General features: G+C 40.7%; 1 protein-coding gene across 1 annotated transcript; it reads right to left on the bottom strand.

The window, feature by feature from the left end:
* Positions 1-2,714: 2,714 nt before the first annotated feature.
* Positions 2,715-3,686, bottom strand: cldn2 (claudin 2). The gene has a single exon (XM_033030972.1). It carries the CDS (start codon positions 3,573-3,575, stop codon positions 2,868-2,870), a length of 708 nt encoding a protein of 235 aa, XP_032886863.1. The 5' UTR covers positions 3,576-3,686; the 3' UTR covers positions 2,715-2,867.
* Positions 3,687-27,525: the final 23,839 nt, after the last annotated feature.

Below are 27,525 nucleotides of genomic sequence, written 5' to 3'. Positions count from 1 at the left end.
AAGAAAATTGTCAATAAGTGAGGAAAAAGTAAAAAAAATCTACAAAGTACATTAATTTCTTATTCAATTGATCTGATAAACTTAAAAATCAGTAATAACAGAACATCTCGCAGTTTATGAAGTGTTAATATAAGAGTAATGACTCCATTTTAAAATGTTCTGGTTAATATCTTGAAGCTTTTTTTCTTATGCCTAGAAAAAAGGAATATTGTTATTTTCAATACTTGAAATCAAATTTTCTGGGAAAATGATTAGAGTTCACAAAATCAATTGACATAAACTCCTAATCATTTAGCATTCAACAAAGAAACTGCTCATGGTCTCAATCTCCACCAAATCTTTCTTAAGAGCCAGACACAGATTTGTTTTGCTGAACAATTGATCATTCAAATTCAGTAAAATAGAAAGCTCCTTTGACCATGGGCATTTTAAAAAGAGATTTATAAAAAAAAGATCCCTGAAATGTTCCACCAGACAGAAATTGATTAATAACGCTTGCACAAAACAGGGAACAATCAGTTTCTAATCTGCAGAGATGGGGAGTGTTGAGATGGCCCACTCCAGGAACGGAGTTGCAGGTTCCGTGTGTGGAGTGTTAGAGAACGGAAACATGCCAAAGTACTAATTTGATGTGTGAGAACGCCATATAATGTCCAAATTTGATTCAGCAATAACATGCTGTTTGTTCCAGTGATGGATTGGCTTGAAGACAATGGTGTTATTCGCCAAGTATTATTGGTTGAGCAGTCAGTTCATGTCACTCTGACATGGGAGTTCCCTAGAAGCAACAGTGCAGCAGGCGCTCGTTCACTCTGGCCTGTACATAGTGTAATAGGGCTCTGTGGAACTTTATTTTTCTTTTGACATTATTCTGTCATGGCCAAGCTGAACAATTTATAACAGTTCAACTTAGCCTATGGATGTCAAGAGTCAAGTGCTTTATTGTCATATGTCCCAGATAGAACAATAACATTCTTACTTGCAGCAGCACAACAGAATATGTAAACGTCTGCTGTACTTCTCATCAGGCGCCATCTTGGTTACTGTTTCAACAATTACATCTATTAAAATGCTCCACCAATCTTCACCTGGCACAAAATACAGATAATGAGTATTGTATTTTATTTAAAGAAGCACTTGGACCAAAGTACAATTCCATGTGCTAACACTTCAGAAGTAGTCCACAGCAACAGGCACTGTCAGACTATTCAACTAATCTACTACACTCAGGCAGTTTCAGAGGGTAAAAACTGGGTGGCAAATATGTAGGAGACTTGCTAAGCACTTCATGAATACATTTAGAGCATTGTACTCTCAACCCAGATGAGATCCACCATATCAGCACAGAGTAGGATTCAGAGCTGAAACCAGAATGTCTATAGAGCAGATGAAGGCAGTTATACACAGAACAATTGGCAAGATTTATCATACAACTTTTATATTGTATCATTCAACGTGATAAATGTAACAATAATTAATCTAAATGTTGTCGACCTTTCCAAGGCACCACACAATTCAACACTTCCATCACTGGGCAAATAAGTGAAAACATTGGATGTTCCACTAAATTCAGATATCATATAATTTAAAGAAGGGTCTCGACCCGAAACATAGCCTATTTCCTTCGCTCCATAGATGCTGCCACACCCACTGAGTTTCTCCAGCATTTTTGTCTACCATATAATTTAAACAGTTATTTTTTAACAATGAAATTTAATTTAATTTAATTTAAACAAGTATGGTGGGAGAATGAACCGACTTTAAAATTAACAATAATGTAAGATCTTAAAATATTTCCACTGAATTGTTTATCGATGTAGAAAAATGAATTGGTATGAAATGTTGGTATCCTGCAGTGTGTGTGTAAATGATCAGATATTCTGAATTAAAGGGAGAATGGTCAAACAAACTGAAGTGTTATTCCAGAATGGGTAAGATTGTGGGTTGGGTAGTACAATCATGGGCCCGCTACTGAAATCACTTGATTAACTTTTCACCCAACCCACTCCTGAATGAACAATGCATAAATGTTTAATGGCACAGAGTTTGAGTTAGTGGTAAAATAAACAAAACTAATTAGACATTTGTTCACAGGAGATATTAACTAAAATTAACCGGAACTATTGTAACCACGAGTTGGAAGGTCTTTGCTGAGCTATCAATTATTTACAACTGTCACCTTGCAAAGTGCCATTCTACGTGAAGTACTTGCTAGAATGGGAAAGCTACTAAACCAGAGGGGTAAACTTTTTTTTGATCTACAGTTTAACAAGTGCCTTAAGCCTATCTCATTTAGACAAGTGAAAGGAAATCCTATTTTAAAAACGGACTTTTCCACAGCTGCAGATTAGGCATTTGGATTGTTCCTCTTTAGTATTCAATCATTCACATAAAAGCAAATGCTGACAGAAAATCTGTAGCAAAATCCATGATTTTTCCTTGGAAGAATGAAATTTGTTTCTTTTCCGTGGTCATTTTTATACAAAGCCTAGACTTACTTTTAAGCTGCATAGGATTATTAAACATTTCAGGTAGTGTCTTTCCACCTGGGAATGATGTGTAGTAAAAGCAGGAAAAAGCCATACTGCTTCAAGTTTCATTCTAGCAAATTTTACTTCTAGCCTAGTAAATGACCCCATCAATGGTCAAAAACTGTGGAAAATTATTATTTTAAAAGTTATAAACTATGAGTACATAATAATTTGCATGCCGTATTAGCAAAAAGATATCTTTATACTATTTTGCAAGGGCTTTGACAGCTGAATTCCTTCGGAGAGAATGATTTTGTGATAAAGAATAATTTTGTAATGACTCCTTAAAGTGGTTTCACTGTGTGCCCCACACTGCCACTGAACACACAACTGAATCTACACATAACCAGTCAGATTGTAAGAGTTGAATTCTGATTTTGCTGCTTTTGAATGAAGAGATGCTGCTGAGGGTGCTGGCACAGTACGGTTTGCTGCAGGATTCTGGTAGGACATGGGTCGTCTACTGTACGGCTCCGATTTCCTACCTATGAATGACATGGCCAGTATGACTCCTCCAATGATGGTCAACATGGCAGCAACGACCCCGAGGTACAGGGACTCACCAATTTCAAACTTGAGGTCACCTGGAATTAAGGGGTCGTTGAAATACAGTATCACCCCATTCATTGTCCATGCCACAGGTACCAAGCCCATCAGTCCAGCTATGATAAAGAAGACTCCTCCAGTTCCAGCAATTTTGTCCTTTATGGGAGAATCCTTGGCGCACACAGTGCATTTCATGCCCACCACAGAAATGGTGATAGCGAGCAAGGAGAGAGCGACGGAAATGACCATCATGGCTCGTGCGGCCTGCAGGTTTGCTGGAAGCTCCAGGACGGAGTTGTAGGTCTCACACTGAAAGACACCAGTGCTAAACATGGCACAGGCCCACCACAGCCCTTTCATGTAGACAATGGCAGTCACAACGTTCGCTCCGATGTGTGCTGTGATCCTCCACTGTGGCATAATAGTAGCAGACAATGTCCCAACCATGCCGATTATGCAGACAATCAAAGCTACCAGTTGCATGGCAGTGTTGGCCATGGTGCAATACAAAAGCCTTCACTTCAATGAAAAATGTAGATCCTTACTGCATGCTTTCCATGCAAAATTGCGCTTCGGACATCAGTTGTTGCTGTCAGAGGCCTGGCTTCATGTGCCTATCTGAAATCATTGAGATGAAAGGTTTACAAATATCATGAAGAACTGATATTCAGCAACTTAAAATCTAAGCTTTACAAATATTAATTGTTCTTTATTGAAATTTCACAAAGTGTGGAAATTGTGTTTCCTATCCTGTATCGTATCAGAATTCCAAAAATACATTTTGCATTTCAGTACTAATTCAATTAGTTTAACTTTAAATACTTCTGTCATATTATACTGTCATATAAACATCCTGAATTATTTGTGTCCCCTGGCAATGCATAGTAATCAGGGTTTGCATTTAGCATTTAAATAAGTCATCTCTCACTTCCCGTGTTCTATCTATGACCAATGCTCACATTAACTGTAATAATTGGATCCCAATCTGAAGCGTCACTTATCCATGTTCTCCAGAGATGCAGCCTGTCTGCTGTTACTCCAGTGCTTTGTGTCTTTCTTTATAAACCAGCATCTGTGGTTACTTGATTCTCCATAAAACAATGCTTCCTGCCCTCATATACACCTAAAAATAGTCTTGATCTTGCTGCCAAATTCTACCCTGTTCTCACATTCTCTGACTCTTTCCTTCCCTTTCTTGAGACCACCATCTCCATCCCATAGGGCAGGCTGGCAACAAACAATGTTTTCAAAGAAAGACACAAAGTGCTGGAGTAACTCAATGGGTCAGGCAGCATCTCTGAAGAAATGGATAGGTGACATTTTGGTTTGAGACCCTTTCTTCAGACTGAAAAGGGTCCCGACCCAAATAGTTGCCCATCCTTTTTCTCCAGAGATGCTGCCTGACCCAATAATTTACTCCAGCTATTTGCGTCTATCTTTGGTATAAACCAACATCTGTAGTTCTTTGTTTCTACAATAAACAAATGTTTCCTGATGAAGAGTTGAAGCACTAACTCTATTTCTCTCTTCACAGATGCTGCCAGATGTGCCCACAGCAGCATTTACTATTTTGACTTCCTTTGAGATCAACTGACTAGGTTTCATGTAAATTCCCCTTTTCTACAACACAAGATAATTGAAACCAACCATTTTAATACATCCACAGCACCACAAGTAATTCTCCCCTGCCCCCCAAAACAGCCCCCCCAAACATATTAGGCACCAATTTTCTGCTAAGAAATGCTGGCATTGTGATTACACAATTACTAGACCAGTAATATAGAGCCAGAGACATAGGCTTGAATAGCAATGACAGAATTTAAATGTAATTTAAAAAAAGATTCAAAATGGCTACCATACTAATGCTGTAAAAATCTAACATCCTACAGCAAACAAAATTGGCTGTTTTTACCTGGTTGGAAATAAACACGACATCAGATCCAGAGCAATGTTTCTAACTCTTCCCTGCCGTCTGATTCTGAGCAAGTCACCTCATTATATCAAACTAATTCACCAATATATAATGCTTGGATTTTGTAATAATAATGACGGCAGAATTGCAGGTGTTCACTGAGATTGCTTCACAAGCCTTTCATCAATTGTGGGAATTCTGTGCTTGCATGTGGTTAGCTTGGAAATTCTAATATTTCCATAAATGGTTTAATTCAGCACTGCCGGCTGATCTCCAAACTGAAAATACAAGGGCACATTAATCTGTGTTAATTGCCCCATATTTTCAAAAATAACTGAACAAAAGATTTTGTAACTGGTCTGAGGGAGGTGCTGTGATCATTTCCTTAAACTGGAAAGAAATTTTAATAGAGGGAAATATTTGTGGCAAACCAAGGCAACACATTTTAAGTAGCTTATCGATTTAAAAACGATCTTTTAAAATTTAAATTGTTTTTTTAATTTAGAGTTTTTACATTTTTTACATTCAGTGCTTAAAATGCTTATAAGAGTTTCCAAAATGTTAAAACATGCCTTACCTCTGAGCTATCCAGGTTAAACTTAGGGGCATATCTTAGAAACGTTGTCTCAGATTTTTGTGGGCTGGTCTAATTTTGACGGTCTCCCATGATGTTAATTTATAGGACTACAAAACACTATTGTTGAAGGTCACACCGCAGAAATGTCTCCCATTATTTCATCCAAGTTCAAATTCTAGGGCTACTGAAGAGAAAGCATGTAGACCTTACACAGATCAAAGGCAATACTTGTGACTCCCTGCTGATCACAAAACCTGAGTTAAGATCTCCCAATTAATGAATTTAGCACAGGACTCAGCTGTTCCATGGCCTGACAGAAATCATACTCACAAAACAGTATCTTTCTCTGTGGTATAGGTCAATCAAGGATTCCTTTTGGATTCATCGACAAAGATAAAAGTCCTCCCTTCTGAGCGGTGCTACAGTTGAATTAAAATAAATGAGAAGCATCCTCATATATATGTTTAGTGGGTGGGGGGGGGGGGGGGGATGACTTACACAGAAAGCAACTTTTGGTGCTGATCACAGTATCACTTTGTTGAAGAAAGAACTGCAGATGCTGGAAAAACCTAAGGCAGACAAAAATGATGGAGAAACTCAGCGGGTGAGGCAGCATCTAAGGAGAGAAGGAATAGGCGACATTTCGGGTCGAGACCCTTCTTCAGTCACAGTATCACTTGGCGGACTACCTTGCACTAAAGGGTTTTCCCTTATCACTGTAAATGGATCGATTGTAATCATGTGTTGTCTTTCTGCCTACTGGTTCGCACGCAACAAAACCTTTTCACTGTAGCTCGGTACACGTGACAATAAATTAAACTAAACTAAATTAAACCTAAATACTTTCTTGTCTTTTCTAAATCCTGATTTCCAACATTATCAATACCCGCATAGTTTATGAGAAGGAGTAAAGTTTGTGCACACACTATCCTTTCAGTATTGAGTTATAAACCCCCACCATCCTATGGGTGAAAAAATCCCCATAATATTGCTAATCCTTCCACCAGTTAGTATATCTGTCCACTTAGTTATTGACTTACCAGTGAAGAGATATCAGTTTATCCTATCCACTGTGTTTATCTCTCTTGTACACACCTCAATTAAACTTTTCTTAGACCCCTCTCAGCCAAAATAAATAACTCCAGCCCACCTGATCTTCCCTCTTAATTAGAATTCTTTAGCCCTGCCAACATAAATGTCTACATCCTGTCCACGCTCTCATGTCCTTGCTGTAATTTGTCAACTAAAGCTATTGAGCTGTACTCTAGTTGAATTGTGCCTAGCTTACTATAAAGTTACATAGATACATAGAAAATAGGTGCAAGAGTAGGCCATTCGGCCCTTCGAGCCTGCACCGCCATTCAATATGATCATGGCTGATCATCAAACTCAGTATCCCGTACCTGCCTTGGTTCTTGCTCAGGTTGTCCGATCTTACATTTTATTCCTCAGCCAACAAAGGAAAAGAGACTCTTGAGGATCACCTTATCTGTCTATCTTGCTGCAATTTGCCTGGAATTAGACTGTATAGTTTATAGTTCATAAATTCATAAGTCATAGGAACAGAATTAGGCCATTCAGCCCATCAAGTCTACTCTGCCATTCAGTCATGGCTGATCTATCTTTCCCTCTCAACCCAATTCTCTTGCCTTCTCCCTATAAATCCTGACACTCATACTAATCAAGAACCTTTCAATCTCCACTTTAAAAATATTCATTGACTTGGCCTTCACAGCCTTCTGTGGCAATAAATTCCACAGATTCACCACCTTCTGACTTAACAAATTCCTCCTCATCTCCTTTCTAATGATACGTCCTTTTATTCTGAGGCTATGCTCTCTGGTCCGAGTCTCTCCCACTCTAGTAAAGGTGGATAGCACAATGTTTTCGTTCAAAGAAAATTCCATGAAAGCCTTCTCTCTATTTGTGTGGCCCCCCAGGATTTCTGTGGTTTCAATGTCAAAAATAATACTGGTGAATCAATATTCAAGACTTTTGGTTAGTAAATAAGACAAACCTTTGTTCATTTTTCAGAATACAAGCATTTATTGCCCATATCGATTGCGCGAGAGAATGTGATGGTAGGTTACATTTAACTCTGCTGAAATGCTTAAGAATACACTCTGACAATACAAACCAGGTAGTTTATGGATTTGGACCCACTGGCAAAGAAGGAATAGTATTATTTCTTCAAGCCAGGATCATGTGTGACTCTGAGAGAACTTACAAGTAAGTGGTGTGTCCATGTGTCTGCTGAACTTGTCCTTCTATGTGATAGATGTTATGATATTAGTTTAGTTTAGTTTAGTTTAGTTTAGTTTAGAGATACAAAGTGGAAACAAGCCCTTCGGCCCACTGAGTTTGCGAAGACCAGCGATCACACTAGTTCTTTCCTACATACTATGGACAATTAGCAGAAGTCAATTAACCTGTAAACCTGCATGTCTTTGGAATGTGGGAGGAAATTGGAGCACCAGGAGAAAACCCATGGGAGAAACACAGGGAGAACGTACAGACTCCATACAGACAGCACCCGCAGTCACGATCGAACCCGGGTCTCTGGTGATGCAAGGCAGCAACTCTGGCATTGCAACACTGTGTCGCCCTTAGGAAGAGCTAGGAAGGCAGAGATTCACAGGTAAATACAAAGAGAACATTTTGTAGATGGAACATGGTGCAGGCATGGAGAAGGAGTTAGTAACAGGAGGGAAGATTTTATTGTGTCCTGGAAGTGGAGAGAATGAATGCTTAGAATATCTGATGGGGTACTAATCTGGTTTGTTCTCAGTGATGCCAAGCGTATGAAATAGTGAAGCAAATATCCAGGCAATGATTTGCTCCCGACCTGTGCCTTGTTGACTTGGGATATCAGGAGGTGAGTCAGTTCCCACAGCCCAGCCTCTGATCTGTTCTTGTAGTCACAATATTTAAGTGGTTGGTTCAACTGAGCTTGTTGTCAATGGTAGACAAAAATGCTGGAGAAACTCAGCGGGTGCAGCAGCATCTATGGAGCGAAGGAAATAGGCAACATTTCGGGCCAAAACCCTTCTTCAGACTTGTCAATGTTGATCCCTCCCAGAATGCAGATAGTGTAAGCATTGACAGTGGTTGAACCATGTTTGTGTTTAAACTCTCCATTGGAGGAGATGGCCATAGCTGGGTCTTTTATGGCATGAATACTAATACGGCTAATGCCAGGATATCAGCCACATCTTTTTGTATGTAAACATGAATTGTTGTGTTTGCTGACAGTTGAGAATGGATTTAAACTTGGGCAATCTTCAGTGAACATGTCCATTTCTGATGTAATTATGGAAGGAAGACCATTGATGAAGCAAGCAAAGAGAATTTAATCCAGATAGAAGAACTGCCAGGGTCCGTGTTTTACTTAAGCCTTGTGCAATTGTAGAATTGGAAACAAAAATCCTCAAAACAATATGATCAATTAAAATGCATTTTATTCTACGCTGATTAAATAAATCTAAGCTTTGGCTTTCATCGTCCAAGCTAGAAATCTATTTCCAAAGGTGAATGACATTTTATGTCCTTGATATCTATCTTAAATGGTTCCTTTGAAAATAAAAAAAACAATCGCAAGTAGTGAAAATCTCAAAAAATTATAAAATGCTGGAAATATTTAGCAGATTAGGTAGAAGGATAAACAGTTAAGGTTTCAAGCTTGGGACCCGTCATCTGTTCTGTTTCTCTTTCCACAAACATTGCTTGACCTGCTGAGTGTTTACAGCATTTTCCATTTATTTATTTTACATAGTTCCTTTTCTGATTTAGTTTCTTAATGTTGAATGGAACATTCTGGTCTGCAGTTCGACATTCTTCACTCGTACCGAGAATCCATTGCAAACGCTGACATAATGGATCATGCAGTCTTTGGCTCCTTGGTTGTTTATCCCGCAATATGGCAAATTTTCTAAATATAACTAAATATTTGTTTAGTATTTAATCAAGGGCAATTAAAGAAAACAAGCTTTGCTTACCTGAGTCCCAGTTTTGGGAAGGGAACTGAACTTTCACAAATGGTCATATGTAAGCAGGAATGGGGGCTCAGTGCCAAGATTGTACCATTTATTTGTAATGTGCCAAATCATAGCGTCATATTCGATGCTTAAAATAATTTTCACTATCATTTCACTGATGTAGGTTAGATATTAAGCATAAAATGCTCTAACTTTTAAAATTCATTATTTCCTACTTCAGGCAAGTTTCTCATTTTGTTTAAAATAGGAAATAATTTCCTTTCATGGCTTAATTTAAGATTCGCAAAAGTGATTATTTATGAACAAATCACTGTTTGTGGTTAACCCTGTAAACTCTTTGTTCTAATCTACATGCTGCGGCAGGAAATGTTCCAAAGCACTTTTAGTAAGTTATATTTTGAAATAATTTAAAATGTAATTAACTTACAGCCTATATTTATTAACAATCATTGCCGTTTATATTTTTAAAATTAGATTGTGTGAAGGCACTTTTTCTTTTTAACTTGCAAAGTGAATTATGTTTGGTGGTGCATAGGTTAATTTGTTGTGGAAAGGAGTGTTTCCTTTATCTCCATCACATGTTCATGCAACAGTAACAAGCTGGGCCTCTTAATCGTATCAACAAGTGCTCACAAAAGGAGTTAGCTCACAATTAACATTTGTTCAAGACTCCTCTTGATTTCATTGGGCCCAAGTCCAATTTTTATGCCTTAACACAGACAAAACTTAAAATGTTGCACTGGTAGAACATTGTTTATCATGTCACCTTTGAGTATTGTTATCTTATTTATCATGGTTGTCTCTGAACTAGTTCTGAATTAGCTTACGTGTAGGAATTCTTGCTGGATGGGTGAGTACCAAGGCAAGTGCACTTGGTCTAAGGAGCTCCAGTTGTATTTATTCATGCTGCTAGAATGATGATCAGGAGGGGAGTGTTCATGGAAAGAATTTGTTGTTGCACAGGTACATAAAAAAAGCAGAACAAAGTTGGAAACTGGTGACTGTGCATTGTGTTGGGCAAGGGGTCGATAGGAGGTGTAGGAGTCCTCTGCGTGTATTATCTTGGCTAATACATTATCATTACTGAGTTTGACATAAAGAGCAACACAGTACAATGAAAAATGATTGAGGAAGAGTTGATTACGAAAAAGGCATGTTAGCTGATTGGTGCCAGGCTAAAGTTCATAATGAACTAGATAACGTGGTTTAAAAAGGAAGAATACTAGTCACAGTTTATAATATAGAGAATAAAAATAAATTCCTAAATTGTGCTGGAATTAGGGTGTATATTGTTAATGGGCATCAGGAAATAGCGAATATTTAAACAGCCGAACTGGTCAGGTCAGGTCGGGGGGAGTTCTCCCCACCACGAGTAATAATAATTATAATAATACATTTTATTTATGGGCGCCTTTCAAGAGTCTCAAGGACACCTTACAAAAATTTAGCAGGTAGAGGAAAAACATGTAAGGGGAATGAAATAAATAGTAGAGACATGACTAGTACACAAAGTAAAGACAGAATACAATTCAAAACACAATATGAGGCAATTAATGCACAGATAAAAAGGGAGGGGGACGTGGGGCTAAGGATAGGCAGAGGTGAAGAGATGGGTCTTGAGGCGGGACTGGAAGATGGTGAGGGACACGGAATTGCGGATCAGTTGGGGGAGGGAGTTCCAGAGCCTGGGAGCTGCCCTGGAGAAGGCTCTGTCCCCAAAACTGCGGAGGTTGGACTTGTGGATGGAGAGGAGACCGGCTGATGTGGATCTGGGGGACCGTGAGGGTTGGTAGGGGGAGAGGAGGTCAGTGAGATATGGGGGGGCCAGATGGTTGAGGGCTTTGTAGGTGAGGATCAGGATTTTGTAGGTGATCCGGTGGGAGATGGGAAGCCAGTGAAGTTGTTTGAGGACTGGAGTGATGTGATGCCAGGATACACCATGTAATCCATGGTTGGATAGTCGACAACTAAACCGTCTCCCCCACCTGGTTTGCCAGGTGTGGAAGGGGCTGTGGACCCCCAGCAGGATCAAAAACAAGACCTGTCAAAGGGCTGATGAGCTCCTGGTGAGCCAATGGCCATCCACACTTCAGTAGAAGTTGCGATCGCTGTTTTTCAATTCAATTCAATTCAATTCAACTTTAATGTCATTGCACAAATACTAAGTATGGGTACAACGAAATGCAGTTTTGTGTCAGTCCGTAGTAGTGCATATAGAAATTTAAAAAAAAAGAAGATACAGAATAAGCAAAAATACAGAATAATTAAACAATGGGGACGGACGGACCGGAGAAATCTATTGGCGGGACTCCGAGTTCAGCAATGTGATGGTATAATTGTAGAAGCTGTTCCTCATCCTGCTGGTACGAGACCTGAGGCTCCTGTACCGTCTCCCTGATGGGAGGAGGGCAAATAGTCCATGGTTGGGGTGGGAGGCACATAGCATTGTAAGGCACCGTGCCTGTTGATGTTTTCAACAATGATGATGATGAAACTGATACATGGAGAGATGAAGAGGGATACGATGAATGAGTTTGGGTATCTGTGAAATTATGGCCAGTTCTGGAGCTGCTGTGATCTTATTGATGTAGAAAGAAATGTTGGGAATTTCTTGAAATACTGATTTGTTTTACAAGAAAGGCTTTAAAATACGAGTATGGCAAGAGGGAAGGTAATATCAATTGAATATGCAAATTATTTTAAGCATTATCAATTACGAACATGGTAAAAAAAAAGACAGAGTGAGTTTAAGGTGGGTGACTCCAGCACTTTGTATCATTCTCTGTAAACCAAGGACACAGTAAAGTTGACCAGAATCAATTTGAAGAAACAGAAACTTTGTTCGTTCACCTGAAGTGATGTTACTTACCCCAGCCATGCAACAAATACAAATGAGGACTTATTACATGGTTTTATGGAGGGTTTTGAATATTTTGTGCATGGAAAGTATGCAGCAGTGTGATTATCTGTTTCATAGGCAAATAGAACTCAATATGGGATAGGATATTGGTGGCAGGATTTGGACCAGTTCAACTTTGTAGATGATGTATTTCGGAGGGTAGCTGGAAGAACTGACAGTGAGCAGTCCTGATGAGCCTTGAATGTGGGGTTTGATGTTCGGCTCTTGAGTAGATCAAGTACTCACTCTAGATTGGCTGGAGTGACAGTGAGTAAGCAGTGAGGGAGGAGAAGGAGTTAGTAATCGGAGAGAAAATGTTTTGGTGGTAATCATAAAATGAAGACTTAGTTAGACTCAGTTTTCCAACTCTAAGTCAAAAGGCTATGCATTAAAATTAGTTTCCAGAGATTTTAGCATGCAGTTATTTTTTTTTAAGGTGTTCTGAAGTACTTTCACCATTTTTTTACGGAGGTTCTGCTAACTGGGAAACAAGATTGTGCACTGGCGTATGGGCTAATTCTCTCTAGCGTATGCACTTATTTCTTGCACTTACTTTCTGTCCCCTTCCCACTCTCCATATTTAGCCTCATTGCCAGAGCTGTGTGCCTGACTACCACAAAGAAAGCTCTTTAACAGTTCTAACCAGCCTTGTAGCAGGCAATGCATGGATGATTTAGTGGCTGGATGTTCAGTAGACAGCCACTGTCTATAAATGTTTGAGTTTGCTTATAATGTTTTCATATGAAAGGAAAAAAACAAAATTGCTAAAAATAATTATTTTGGACTTGGCATTAAAAGCAACAGAAAGTATTTTTCACATCAATAATGGCTGATTTGGGGTTAATGTGGCCTGACACTCGATGCTACAGTTTGAACCATTTGTTTTTTTCAGCAGAGATGTTAAACAAAGTTTCCATCTATGCTCTCAGATATGAAATATCCAAAGCATGGTTTGTGGAACAGAGAAGCTCTCTTCATCTTCTGGCAAAAATGTAGTCTTTTACCAACACCTGAAGCAGCTAAGCTTTGGTTTTGAACATTGGCAAAGCAACAATAAATGGTCATTTACTTCATTGCCATTTGCTGGAGCTTAGCTTTTACCAATTGGCGAAATTCCCTTTAGGTTTTGAAGGGTTTGATTTTGATGTACGTTCTTGTTAAAAAAGAACATATAACAAATGAATTGTGGTTAATTTCAGTGAAATCATCCAGAAATCCTTAATTACAAATTTCTTCTCAGAAAAGGTTACAATCCTATTACATCCCCCTGCACTCTTCACCAAGCCCAAAGCCCAAAGTCTTTGAATGTTGAAGCTAGTGATCAACTGGAGGGGAGGAAGTTTGAAAATGGTAGAAATATGAGAAGATATTTTCAAGGCTGGATGGTAAGTATATATGTCAAACAGTATAGCAACAAGTTGAAGGGGTTGAGTTGATTTAGTTGTAAGTTGAGGATGAAGTGTTGCTCAATGCTGAAGATAAGGGTGAAAATTGCCTTGCTAAAGTTCGCTTACGCTGTAACAGTGGAGAGCAGTATATGATAACTAGAGCCAGGATTTTGCCATAAATGCCATGTCCCTTTTCATGCCTTTTTTTGACAATTTCACCAGGATAATGCCTTTTTCACAATTGAGTGCCTAAATCAGCCTTTTTTTTTGCCATTTTGCTAAAAGGTCGGGTTATTTTCTCTAGTTGTACCGTGATTACAATGACGTTTTCTCTGTTAACAATGTTATTATTAACGTGTTAACATAGTATAACTTACAAGAAAACTTCCACCACCGGGGCAAAACCGGGGGCGCCACCTTCGAATATACTTATGAATAGAATGCTTAAGAAAGAACTGCCGATGCTGGAAAACTCGAAGGTAGGCAAAAAATGCTGGAGAAACTCTGCGGGTGAAGCAGCATCTATGGAGAGAAGGAATAGGCGATGTTTCAGGTCGAGACCCTTCTTCAGACTGATGTGGGGGGGGGGTGAGAAAAAGAAAGGAAAAGGCGAGACACTAGGACTAGAAGGAGAGCTGGGAAGGGGGAAGGGGAGGAGGGAGAAGACAAGGGATATCTAAAATTAGAGAAGTCAATGTTGATACCTCTGAGGTGTAGACTACCCAAGCAAATTACCCAAGCTTGTCTCCTCACTACATTTACTGCTGGCTCCAGTTGCAAATCTGGTTTTCGAATGATCTGTGCAAGGCATTCATTGATGCTGGAATTCCACTGTGAAAATTGGAAAACAAATCTCTCAGATGTTTTTTTTAGAGAAATACACAGAGGAACATATACCAAGCGAGTCATCATTACGGAAAAATTATGTTGACAGCAACTTCAACATTGTTGTGCAGAAAATTAGAGATGATTGCATGCAACAAAATATGGATCTCAATAGATGAGACAGCCGGTGCTGTGGGGAGATGTGTTGCCATTGTGGTCATGGGTACACTGGAGGCAGGTCAACCATCAAAGGAGTATTTGTTGACATCGGAAGAATTGGAGAAGTCAAACAGCTCAACTATTGCTCAGTTGTTTACATCTTCACTTGCTGTACTTTGGCCAGAAGGTATAAAACACGATAACTTCTGTTTCCGTTTTATTCCCCAAAATGTTGCATTTGACATGTCAAGGACTTCATAGAATTGCCAAGCATATACGTAGCTTGTTTACAAATGTTGATCGCCTAGTTTCCAATGTCAAGAACATCTTTCTCAAAGCACTTATTCTTCCTGTGCAGTTTTTTAAGGAAATGGCCCCCTAGATTCCGCTACCTTGTCAGCCCGTTTTGACTAGGTGGGGTACATGGCTCTCTGCTGTACTCTGCTATGCTGCAAATTTTGAAAGGATAAATTAAATCGTCAACTGTATTGAAGAAGAAGAATCTGCTGCAGAGAAAGTTCCTCCACTGCGATCTTGTGTTTATTGCTTCCAATTTTGCAAACTTCCCACAAGCTATAACTTCCCTTGAGAAATGTTGTGAAACATTAGTGAATAACTTGTACGTTTTCAACAAAGTAACTGACTTTGTAAAGTTCCTGGCAATGTCGGTAAAGACATGCAATGAAAATGTTAGAGAGTGATTTTAGCTAACAAAGATCTTGAAGAAATACGAAACATAGCTAAAGTTCTCACAGGTATGTGTAATGCACAAGATATCGACATGAATATAGTCTGTAGCTTGTTTCAGGTATGCACCAGTGACCTCAGCTGAGGTAGAAATAAGTTTTTCACAATTGAAGCATATTCTGTCTGATAGATGGCATAGTTTAAGGCAAGGCAAGGCAAGGCAAGGCAAGGCAAATTTATTTATATAGCACCATTCGTGCAAACTGCAATTCAAGGTGCTTTACAGGAAAGAAAAAATAAAATAGTCAATAATTAAAAATTGCAAAACCAGACAATTTGAAAAAAATGCTGGTAGTTATGTGCAACCAGGCAACTCTGGTCATTTATTGTTGGATACCTTTATATTCTCATTTTAAACCATATTTTGGTGGTGGAAATAAATGCCCTGTTGTGCCTTTTTTGTCAAAAAGTGCCTTTTTTGTGCCTTTTTTGTAATTTTATTATGCCTTTTTGGCTGCCTATTTCAGTATTTTTTAGAGCCTAAACATCCTGGGTCTAATGATAACAATTCAGAGTGACTATTGGTGAGATGCTAATGGGTTTAGGAAAGATTAAGGTTAGAAGTGTTGTTTCTGTCATGACCTCAGAGGTTTGGATGAGGCAAGAGGTAGAATAAATATTTGCTGGAGAAGGCTATGAGACCCTTCAATACATCAGGGGGCTGCAGACTTGGGAGTGGCAGTTCAAGAAGCCAGCAGCAGCTGAAGGTCAGTAGCGTATTACAGGACAAAATGGTTTGAACAAATCCAATAATTTATTGGTGAGAAACTATTAATGATGATACCTTGTTCCAAATCAACAAATAACAGAGAACCCTTTGAGTCTTCTTGACATGCTTGTATTTGTTAACTGACGTGGGATTGGAAGATTGTCTATTTATCTCACAAAGCTTTAAAAGCCCTGTCTGGGCTTCATTGTATTGTACTTGTATTGTACTTCCGGTGGCGCTGGTGCCAGCAGCCTCCACCTTCAGCCCGGTATCTTTTTGTTTTTTTTGTTTTTTTAGTTAGTATTAAAGTGTGTTTTTTATGATTTTTAAAATGTCTTTATGTGGGGGAAGAGGGCATGGTAAGGGGGATACCGTCCTTCGGTCGCTTCCTGGAGAGGACGCGACTATTATTCGAGTCGCGTCCTCACCCCCCCAGCGGCCTACCTACTGGATTGGCGCGGCCTTTCCTGCCGGGATCGACCAGAGCTCCAGCAGCGGCGGGACAGTGCTGTAACATCGCGGGGCTGGCGATGCCTTACCGGGGATCGCCGTCTGGAGCCCGGAGTGCTGGGCCTGCTGCACCGACATTATGGAGCTGCGGTTTGCGGAGCTCCCAACGCGGGCGGCGCTGATCAACAACGCGGGGTCCTGCGACTCCGCCCGGCTCGGCCTGCGGACTCGGGAGCTGCGGACTTAGGCTGCGGGAGGCGGCTGATCAGGAGGTCCGGGCCGCTGAGGAGGAGGATGTTCACCGTCGGGGATCGGCGTCGGCGTTCCACCAGCCCGGCGTGAGGGCCTGAACATCGGGCCGCCCGGTGCGGCGACTGCGGGTGCTCGGAAGGCCCAGACCACGGATGAACATCTGGGAAGATCAGAGGGGAGGCTGGCTGGACTATGGTGCCTTCCTCACCTTGGTGCCACTGTGTTATGTTGTGTCGTGGACTTTCTGTGTTTGTGCTTTTCTTTTTTTAATTCAATTTTATTTTTAATATGTTTTATTATTTATTATTTATTTATTTTTATGATACTGCCTGTAAGGAAAATTCATTTCGTTGTCTCTAATTGAGACAATGACAATAAATTTGAATACAATACAATACAATACAATTACAATAATCGTAAATGTGCAAAGAAACTACTCGCTTTCAAAATGCTTAAAGTATCCCGATGGCATGAAAGATTATACAAAGTTAACATTTCAGTTCAAACACACTTTACCAAAACCATTCTGATGAGGGATCTTCAACCTGAATCATAAAACCTATCTCTTTCCACAGATGCTGCCTGACCTATTGAATGCTTGCAGCATTTTCTAAATTGATGACTTTTTTAAGTGGAGTATCAGCAAGGAAACTGTTGTTCTTATCACAGTCCTTGATGTGTGCAGATATCTACTGAAGATAGAATTAGGATTAGCTATAAAAGCTTTCATGCTGAAGTAATTGCCCAAGGGGAGTAGAGGATTCTAGAGATAGAAGATATGACAATTGAAGTGATTGAAAGAGACCCTGGCTTAAGAATAATGTTCGGATGGTCGGAAGAAAGGCCAAGTCAGAAAGGGCAATTGCAGAGAAAGCAATCAGTGTGAAACAAGTTGCGTGCTGTAATTTTTTAATAGTTTATTGAAGGTGAAGGATGAAAGACTGCATTGAAAATGAAAATTAAAAGGACATGCGTGATAGCTTCTGTACCTGAGTATCTGGTGTTTGGGGAAGGCTACACAGCTGGGTTTTCTGGATGGATGGGATACAGGTTTAATTTCTCGGCTCTGTTGAATATGAACATCCCATTCAGCCCGAGAAAGTGAGATGGGAAGGAGATGAAGACAATGCAGAGGAACAGATCCAGAGCCCTGGGAATTCTAGCGCTGTAAGTGTGGGAGATGGGAAACAATTGCTGAAAATGCCCTTGCTGTATTCAGATGGGAAATACAGAAAGACATGCAGATGAAGTCGGGTGAAGGAGGTGAGTCACAGATGGAAAATAACAAATGTTATTGAGTGCTATGGAAACAGCAAAGGAGGGAAAAAACACAAAGTCATGGTCAAAGGCAAAGTCCCATGAGCTTGGTTTGGGCTGATTTTGTGTGTGATTGTGCAATACTTGGCTGAATGATTCAAATAGAGTTCACACCAGAGTGGTGCCATTTGACTGATACCATTTAATTAATTCTTCTCTGCATAGCAGCCTTAAGCAGATACATTAAACTGCCTACTCCCTGCATCTAGTAACATTGAGTCCATGGTTTCTGAATTATGATTTAATGGAAATGGTCAACACATTTTCTTTAGATCCCTAAATCCAATGAAGGAAATTTGCCCAGCCTCTTAGAATGCAAATACAATTTTATTTGCCTGCTAATTTTTAGGCTTACAAAGTGTCTATCTAACTAGCCAGAAAATGCTGCACTCCCTGATCTCTCCTTTCCTCACCCACCTTGCTGAAGGTACTTCTGCAACACCTGACCCTTGCAAGGCTCTGCATTCATCTTGTGACATTGATGCCCCTGCCCCAATGCCGGCTTTGGGTAGAGGCCAATGTATGCAAATGATACGAGGAGGGGGGGGGGGGGGGGGGGGTTTTAAATATTTTGAGCCTCATGCTCTGAGGGTCCAGAGGAATTCTAGCCAGTATCAACCGTCAACCACTCCAACCCAAGGTAAAACAGGAGTTAGTCTTACTTTGAAGACTGGTTTCCAGGTTGCTAATAAACCACCGTCTAACGTTCAAATATTATTGCACACTGCCAGTGAGCATTTTAATTTTCTCCCAGCTCGTACATGCCAAACTGCAGAAAAACCTAATCAGTTTCCTATATAAATTAGTTCACATTCTTTAAATGCTTCTTCCAATACAAATTCCTACCTGTTTTTGATTGCCCTGTCTTTTCAACTCCAAAGCTGCCGATGTTTTTGTACTCAGCAACTTGCATGCAAGCTGCATTCACGAAGGCGTCCTCCAACACTGTACTCTGCTGTCACTCCCTGTCCCATGCTCGCTTGGCGCTGCAATATTCGTTTCCGCCCCAGTGCTCATCTGGTACTTATTAATCAACCTCCCTAGTGCTAGTCTGACACCTTGTTGCTACTGGTAACCCCTCTTTGATTTGATTAGCACTCTGATAACTATTAAATCCTGTTTCTTTTTTTTTCACTGAGTTGAAATTCTACTTTGTGGCACTTTTTTTGTTCAGAAGTGGCATTGCAGTCTTCAGTTTGTATGATATGCATGTGCACTGAAGGAGAGTAGGAATACGCACGTGATAACATTACCACATGAAAATGCACCAGGTTTTTCAGAAGTTGCACAGGACATTTATTAAACGTTTAGAAAGGTACATGGGCAGGATGGGTTTAGAGGGATACGGGCCAAACGCAGGCAGGTGGGACTAGCGTAGATGGTGTAGACAAGCTGAAGGGCCTGTTTCCATGCTGTATGACTCAATGTCTGTAGGACTCGAGGACTGGATTATAAGAGCAGGTTTTTATAGAGTCTGCTCAGGGCAAGTCAAAAAGATTAAATTCCTCTGCAATAGATCTGGAATCTCCAGTGGTTGAGGGTGGGTGAGGAACCATAAGATGTCATTGTGTGGTGTAAGTGTCACCTCCAACAACATGGTATCTCATTGTCCGTTAAAGGCACACAGTCTGCTCCCATCTTTGATCTGACACTTCCAAAAAAACCTAAACATGACCCACCCCTTGATACAGCAGGTTCCAAGAGAATCACCATAGGAACATGCTGACATAGGAATTATGAGCAAGAGTAGGTCATCCAGCTTCTCAAATCTGGCCTGGCATTTAATGTGGCCGATTCTGCATACCCACGATAATGTTATATGATACCCTGCTTCTCTAGTTTTATTCATTGCTTCCATAAAAAGCTTCTTCCTCCACCATTCTTGAGTTCCAAAGCCTCATGAACATCTGAGGGGAAAAAAATCTATCCTAAATGATTTTAAAAGCAGGGTGAGCACTAGTTCTAGATTCTTCCAGAAGATGAATCATCATCTCCAAATCCACCCTACCATCTTTAGAAACCCAAAGGCAGGTGTAAGAGGTTTCACTGGGCAGGAGATGTTATTTCCTGCTTTTTGTGTGACTCTGCAAATGCTGCCCATTGCTTGCATGCATGGAATTACTTGCATGTGCAGTAGGGAAATTGATCAGTCCATTAAACCCGGCGCTGCTTCCAATGCAGCGTTGTTTCCATCTGCATTTCCACAGGTAGGTCTTTTCATTCAAAATGTTGTGGTTCCGAAAACATCACGCCACTATTCATTATGAGGAAGTGTGCTTGTTCACTCCTCCTGCCATGGGGTTCAATATCCAACCTCTCCACGTTATTCAGTGTAACTGTTGACAACAGTCCCTGCATTAAACTTACTCTGAAAACATTTCATCTCTCATCTGTACAATGACGACGAGCAAGTGTACTTGTGTGAAGGGAACACCCTCCCTTCTAAGTCGCATATCCTCCTGATTTGAATGTGCACAGTCTTTGGCTTTGGCATCATAAGTTGAATACCTTAGAATTTGTTACATCCAAGACAATAGCAGAAGTGCCCTCATCACATGCAAAGGCAGAGCTCTCCACCTCCCATTCCAGGGAACATGGGGTGAGAAACCAATGTCAGAATGAGAGAATGTCAGCACAGAAAATCCCTTTTCATAACAAGTCCGGGCTTTCAGTGTGATGGGAATCTCCTCCTCTGGTTGTTAAACAATATCTGAGTCAAATTCTTCCAATGTCTCTTCAGTTTTTCCCCCCCTCCACCAGAACCATCAGAGTGGCACAGAGGAGATGTGGTGGAGTTTCTGCCTTACAGCGTCAAAGACCTGGGTTTGATCCTGACCACGGGCGCAGTCTGTACGGAGTTTGTACGTTCTCCCCGTGACCGCGTGACCAGATACTTCGGTTTTCTCCCACATTCCAAACACATGCAGGTTTGTAGGTTAACTGGCTTGTGTAAATTGTCACTAGTGTGAAGGATTGAACTAGTGTATGGGTGATAGTGGTCTGCATGGACTTGGAGGGCCAAAGGGTCTGTTTCCACACTGTATCTCTAAAACTAAAACTAAGACCAAGATTAGTATCTTACAATGGGACATATTGTTGACAGAAAGCCTGCAATTTCACACTTTCATACTCAACAATGCTCTTGTTATGTCTTTAAAACACGATCGTTCAAACACCATAACCATAATATGGTGATAATTTTGTTTTCCCATCACCTGGGAGCTTGGTTCAGTTATTAGTAATTTCACCCTGGAAGGTTGAGGATTCAGTATGTTAGCACCTGTTTAAGAAAGAACTGCAGATGCTGGAAACATCGAAGGTTGACAAAAAAGCTGGAGAAACTCAGCAGGTGAGGCAGCATCTATGGAGCGAAGGAATAGGCGACGTTTCGGGTTGCGACCCTTCTTCAGACTCATGTGGTGGAGGGGGCGGGAAAAGAAAGGAAGAGGAGGAGACAGTTGGCTGCGGGAGAGCTGGGAAGGGGAGGGGAAGGAAGGAGAAAGCAAGGACTACCTGAAATTGGAAAAGTCAATGTTCATACCTCTGGGGTATAAACTACCCAAGCAAAATATGAGGTGCTGTTCCTCCAATTTGCGGTGGGGACTCACTCTGGCCATGAAGGAGGCCCAGGACAGAAAGGTCAGATTCAGAATGGGAGGGGGAGTTGAAGTATGTTAGCACCTAGTGGTTTTTCAGAGGATTTTAGATAAGCACCTGGATATGCAGAAAATTGAGGGATATGGATCATGTGCAGGCAGGTGATATTAACTTGGTATCAAATTCGACACCTGACATTGAGGGCTGAAGGGCCTATTCCAGTGCAGTACTGTTTTTTAATATATGTATGCATTCATGAAGGCAGCTTGCACTATCAGCGACATGGTCCCTTCAATAAAATCATAAACTGATAGTTTAGGTGAACTTTAAAAACCTAATGGTGCGATTTGTGCAAATGGGAGATCCCCCAATTATCAAGTTAATGTTCATTCTTCATTTCCAACCACAAAAAAATTCAGGGAGTAATATTTCCAAAAGTTTTCACCAATCCTGAAGGAAGTACAGCAGGGAGTGCACCACCCAACTGATATAATGGTGTCCTTGTAGAATTTTATTCAGATGCTAGTAATTTTGCTGGATGCTGAGTGGCATTTTCAATTATCTAAGAAGGTCGGGTTTTGTAGACCTATGATAAGCAGCACCTTAAGGAGGTCAGTTGCATGAAGCCTCAAAATATACGAGAGAGAGAAACTTTAAACTTTACAACCTCTTTGTTAACCCTAATAGAAATGAACACCAGAAATGAAGCAAAACTAACTGCCAGCATTATTAAATCAGGCAGAAGATACACCTAAGGTCATAAGGTAATTGGAGTAGGATTAGGCCATTCGGCCCATCAATAATAATAATAATAATGGATGGGATTTATATAGCGCCTTTCTAATACTCAAGGCGCTTTACATCGCATTATTCATTCACTCCTCAGTCGCACTCGGTGGTGATAAGCTACTTCTGTAGCCACAGCTGCCCTGGGGCAGACTGACGGAAGCGTGGCTGCCAATCTGCGCCTACGGCCCCTCCGACCACCACCAATCACTCACACACATTCACACACATTCACACACAGGCAAAGGTGGGTGAAGTGTCTTGCCCAAGGACACAACGACAGTATGCACTCCAAGCGGGATTCGAACCGGCTACCTTCCGGTTGCCAGCCGAACACTTAGCCCATTGTGCCATCAAGTCTACTCCGCCATTCAATCATGGCAGATCTGTCACTCCCTCCTAACCCCATTCTCCTGCCTTCTCCCCAAAAGGCTTTCATTTTGTTTCCTTAAAATTTGGATATTAGTCCTTATGTACCTGCAGAGTGTTGATGCTGACTATTCACTGGATGTAACATGGTTGAAATGATTTAAAGAACAGGGTCAGTGCCATGAAGACTGCCAGCCTTGCCAATAGAAAGTGACAGTTCCACCCCCGATCAAAACCATTCAACATTGATGGCCAGTAATGTAGATAGGTTTACAGTGTCAGGAGTTTAAAAGTAAGTTCCTGATTTGAAATGTGTACCTTTGGAAAAAGGGAGTTCAGCATTTTGGATTTTCTGTTTGAATGATTCGGACTACAGTCAGGTTGTAGGCTGGGTCACTGGCCAATACACACCTAGTGGCAGTGTTTAGATTAATGTCTCATCAGGTGACTTGATGTTGTAATAAGTTCATTGCTTTCCAAAATAAACTGAAAAATATGTGGCTTTCCCAGTAGGGTATGTCACAGACACTTTACTATAGGACCCACAGTTAAGTTCCAGACAGAGACAGGACATCATAAAATATAATTTCCCAAAACATTTCTCACATTTGTAGCTGTAGATGATGATCTTTTTGTCATATTAAAGATAAATTCAGTTAATTTGGTCAGTTCAGGGCCCTGAGGAGTGCTGTAGAGCAGGTATCGAGGACTGCAGGTACACAGTTCCCTGAATGTGGCATGTAAAAGGAAATAGAATGATAAAGAAGGCTTTCAGTATATTGACCTTCATATGTCAGGGGACTGAGTATAGAAGATAGACACAAAAAGCTGGAGTAACTCAGCGGAACAGGCAGCATCCCTGGAGAGAAGGAATGTGCGACGTTTCGGGTCGAGACCTTTCTTCAGACTCGACCCCGTAATGTCACCCATTTCTTCTCTCTAGAGATGCCGCCTGTCCCGCTGGGTTACTCCAGCTTTTTATGTCTATCTTCAGTTTAAACCAGCATCTGCATTTTCTTCTTACACATACTGAGTATGGAAGTTGGGATATTATGTTACAGTTGTGACAGAACTGGAGAATTATATTCAGTTTTAGTCACTCTCTGGAAGGAGTGCAGAGATTTACAAGAATGCTGTCAAGAGTCCAGGGCCTGAGCTGTAGGGGGAGATTGGGCTAGGATTTTATTCTTTGAAGCACAGGAGGCTAAGGGGTGACCTTAAGAGGTGTATACAATCATGAGCAGAATTGATAGGGTTGTTACACAGTGCCTTTTACCCAGCGTAGGGGAATCAACAACCAGAAGGCGTAGGTTTTAGTTGAGAGCAGAAAGATTTAATAGGAACCTTAGGGGCAACCTTTTACTCAATAGGTGGTAGATGTATGGAATGACCTTCCAGAGGAGATAGTTGAGGTAGGTACAATCACAACATTTAAAAGACACTTGGACCTTTCCTATCCTATTTCGTAGAGGCCTATGGACCAAATGTGGGCAAATGGGACTGGCTTAGATGAAGCATCTTGGTTGACATGGACGTGTTGGGTCGAGGGCCTGTCTCCATGTTGTATGACTCTATGACTCTCTATGACTCAAAAGTCGTGGAGGGAAAGTTGCAAGTCTTCGTTAATAGGTTGGTGAATCTCCAGGATGCTCTATCCCAGATGTAGATCATTGGGAGTATTTAAAGACAGAAGGATGCGATCAAGGATCTGTGGACTGCGGGAAACTGGAACAAAAAAGGAGATGAAGGGAGATGAGGCGAGATGAGGCCTGGGTCAGATCACCCATGATCGTTCTGAATGGTGGGGCAGTCCTGAGGGGCCGAATGGACTTCCCCTTCTTGTATTTTTTAATGTTGTCATGTCAGTAATATTTATGGCAGGGCCTCCAGTAATCCCACCTTAGGACTTGTCTTAAATTTTAAATCATCTTTTCGTTCGTCTCTTTCTTGGTTTGTTCAGTAATAATCCAGTGGGCTCAGCGACATGCCACACTTTAATTCTGCTATTCACATTATTTCATGTTTCAATTTAGAAGGTTTTAGTCAGACAAAACTGGTACATACAGTCATCAGATGGATTGGCATTTTGTGGTGAATTTTGTTTCTTTCACATCAGTAAGTCAGAGATCTGGTTGCAGTTTAGAGATCTAATTGGTTTAGTTTAGGTTTATTATTGCCAAGCGCACAGAGGTTAAAAAAGCTTTGTCTTAGATGCTATCCAATCAGATCAGATAATACTATACATAAATACAAACAAGTCAAACTCAAAGGCAATAGGTAAAGGAAAGAAGAAGATATGGAGTTCAGAATATAGTTCTAAAGAAGATTGTAGTACATCAGTTCAATAGACTACGTCCAATGCCCACAATGTGGTAATGGTGAATCAGGCTGTACCCTAGCTTATGGAAGATCCATTCAGAAGCTGGATAAAAGAGGGGAAGAAACTGTTCCTGAGTCTGGTGGTGTGTGTTTTCATGCTTCTGCACCTTCGGCCTGACAGGAACAGGGAGAAGAAGGACTGACTAGAGTGGGACAAATCTTTGAGTGTGCTCTCTGGTATTCCTAGATAGCATGAAGTGTAGATAGAATCAATGGAGCGGAGTCTGGTTTGTGTGATGGACTGGGCACATCTACAACCATCTGCAATTTAATGCAGTCTTGAGCAGAGCTGTTCCCAAACCAGGCTGTGATGCAACCCGACTATGCTTTCTATTGTGCATCTATAAAAGTTTGTAAGAGTCATTGAAGACGTGCTGTATTTCCTCAATCTTCAAAGGAAGAAAACGTTGTGTTGTGCCTTCTTGGCTTTTGGTGTATGGCAAATAATTTGTGATATCAACGTCGAAGAACGTGAAGGTCTTAACCATTTCCACTTTGGCGCCCATGATGCTGGATGGGGCATGTACTCCACCATGTTTCCTGTAGTCCTGGTCTGGCAAAATAATTGGTGACTCTTTTTAAAAAGCTTTGAATTGTGACCTTAGTTTTGTCCAACCACATCTTCACAAAATACTCCTGCTCCTTGATGCTCCTGAACACATCATCAGTGATGTAACCTGGGGTCATTGGGTGTTTCGGGTCTTCGGCGACCCAGCCGTGGTTGATCAGACCACGACTTGGGTTCAGGTGACATTCGCTCTTCCCCATGGACCTTCTCTCCTGATCCAGAGCCATCTCGAGGCATTCTCTACTGCCTCTGTGGTGTTCTTGATGGTTCTTCTCCTTGCCACACCGTTGATGCCCTGTGCACTCAAGGCTTTGTAGAGCGATTGCCCTGCAAAACCTCTGCAGCCAACCTCGATGGGCATACACCTTGCCATCCAGCCCTGCTTATGGCAGTCTATGACCAGCTCTTCATACTTGGTCATCTTCCTCCCGTGGGCCTCCCCCAGATGGTCCTCCCACGGCACTGTCAGTTCCAACAAGACGATGTTTTTCGTTGCCTCTGAGACCAGGAGGATGTCTGGCCTCAGGGTGGTTTTGGCAATGTGCTGTGGGAACTTCAGCTGAATTCCCTCCCCCAAAAAGTGCCAACTGCCATCAGAGGACATTAATCATCAGTATAACCTTACCCAATACAGGAGAATGCAAGGAGCACATTAAGACATAGAGCCTCTGGGTGTTGTCAGCAGTAGAATCAATTCCATGATCAAGAGTTGTTTACAAAGACATTTATTTCGGAAACGTTCGATAAATTATTCATATTTTAAGTTATTACATGCAAACAAATTAGCTCTATTCATTTGATTGTGCAAATGGAACTATGCACAAGATATTTGGCAACTCGCAGGCCATTGTTCCAGATATAAAGGAGCCTTTGGTTCTGCATGGCCATCCAGTTTGACGGTTGAGTTAACATCATGACATTTACTTCCAGTTGCATAAGAAGATTGATTCAAACTCTTCTGGCTGACGGCACAAGTCACACAATTCTTCTCGTATTGAGGTGAATTTTGGTGTTTCTCAGTGAATTATCCTGCTTATAGTTCTCTTTGCAGTGCACTTAGTGACATCCATCATGTAGGAATGTTACAAAATTTTGAGATTTAAAAAATTAAGCCACCCATCAGATAAAGCATAAAAAGAACTTTAATTTGACACCTAATACACTTTCATATCTTCAGTATTAAAAAAGTTATGGCCATTTTCATACTCGGAAATTAGCATTTTGTTCCCTATTGCTTTTCCATTGACTTAACTCAAAAGCTGTGATCGAGGACAGTCAAAAGCCCATAACTTTCTTAAAAATTAAGAGAACTGAATGAAATTTTCAGTTATTATAGATTGAAGCATTCTGAAACAAATATAAAAATCTGATGACCTGAAAGTAAAGCATATAATTAGTTAGTTACCTAATCGTAGCTAATTACAAAATTGACCGCTGTGACGGAAATAGTAATAAACACCCAGACTACCTTGAAAATTCAAAAATGTGATATTCTCAAGATCAGAACTTTAATATTATT

This window comes from Amblyraja radiata, chromosome 12, assembly GCF_010909765.2.
Source record: "Amblyraja radiata isolate CabotCenter1 chromosome 12, sAmbRad1.1.pri, whole genome shotgun sequence".
NCBI classification, from domain to species: Eukaryota; Metazoa; Chordata; class Chondrichthyes; order Rajiformes; family Rajidae; genus Amblyraja; species Amblyraja radiata.
Note: the sequence above shows the minus strand (reverse complement) of the source record. Positions and strands in the feature narration are given on the sequence as shown.

Coding starts and splice junctions, on each gene's coding strand:
- cldn2 (XM_033030972.1), bottom strand. CDS start 3,575: ATGGCCAACACTGCCATGCAACTGGTAGCTTTGATTGTCTGCATAATC.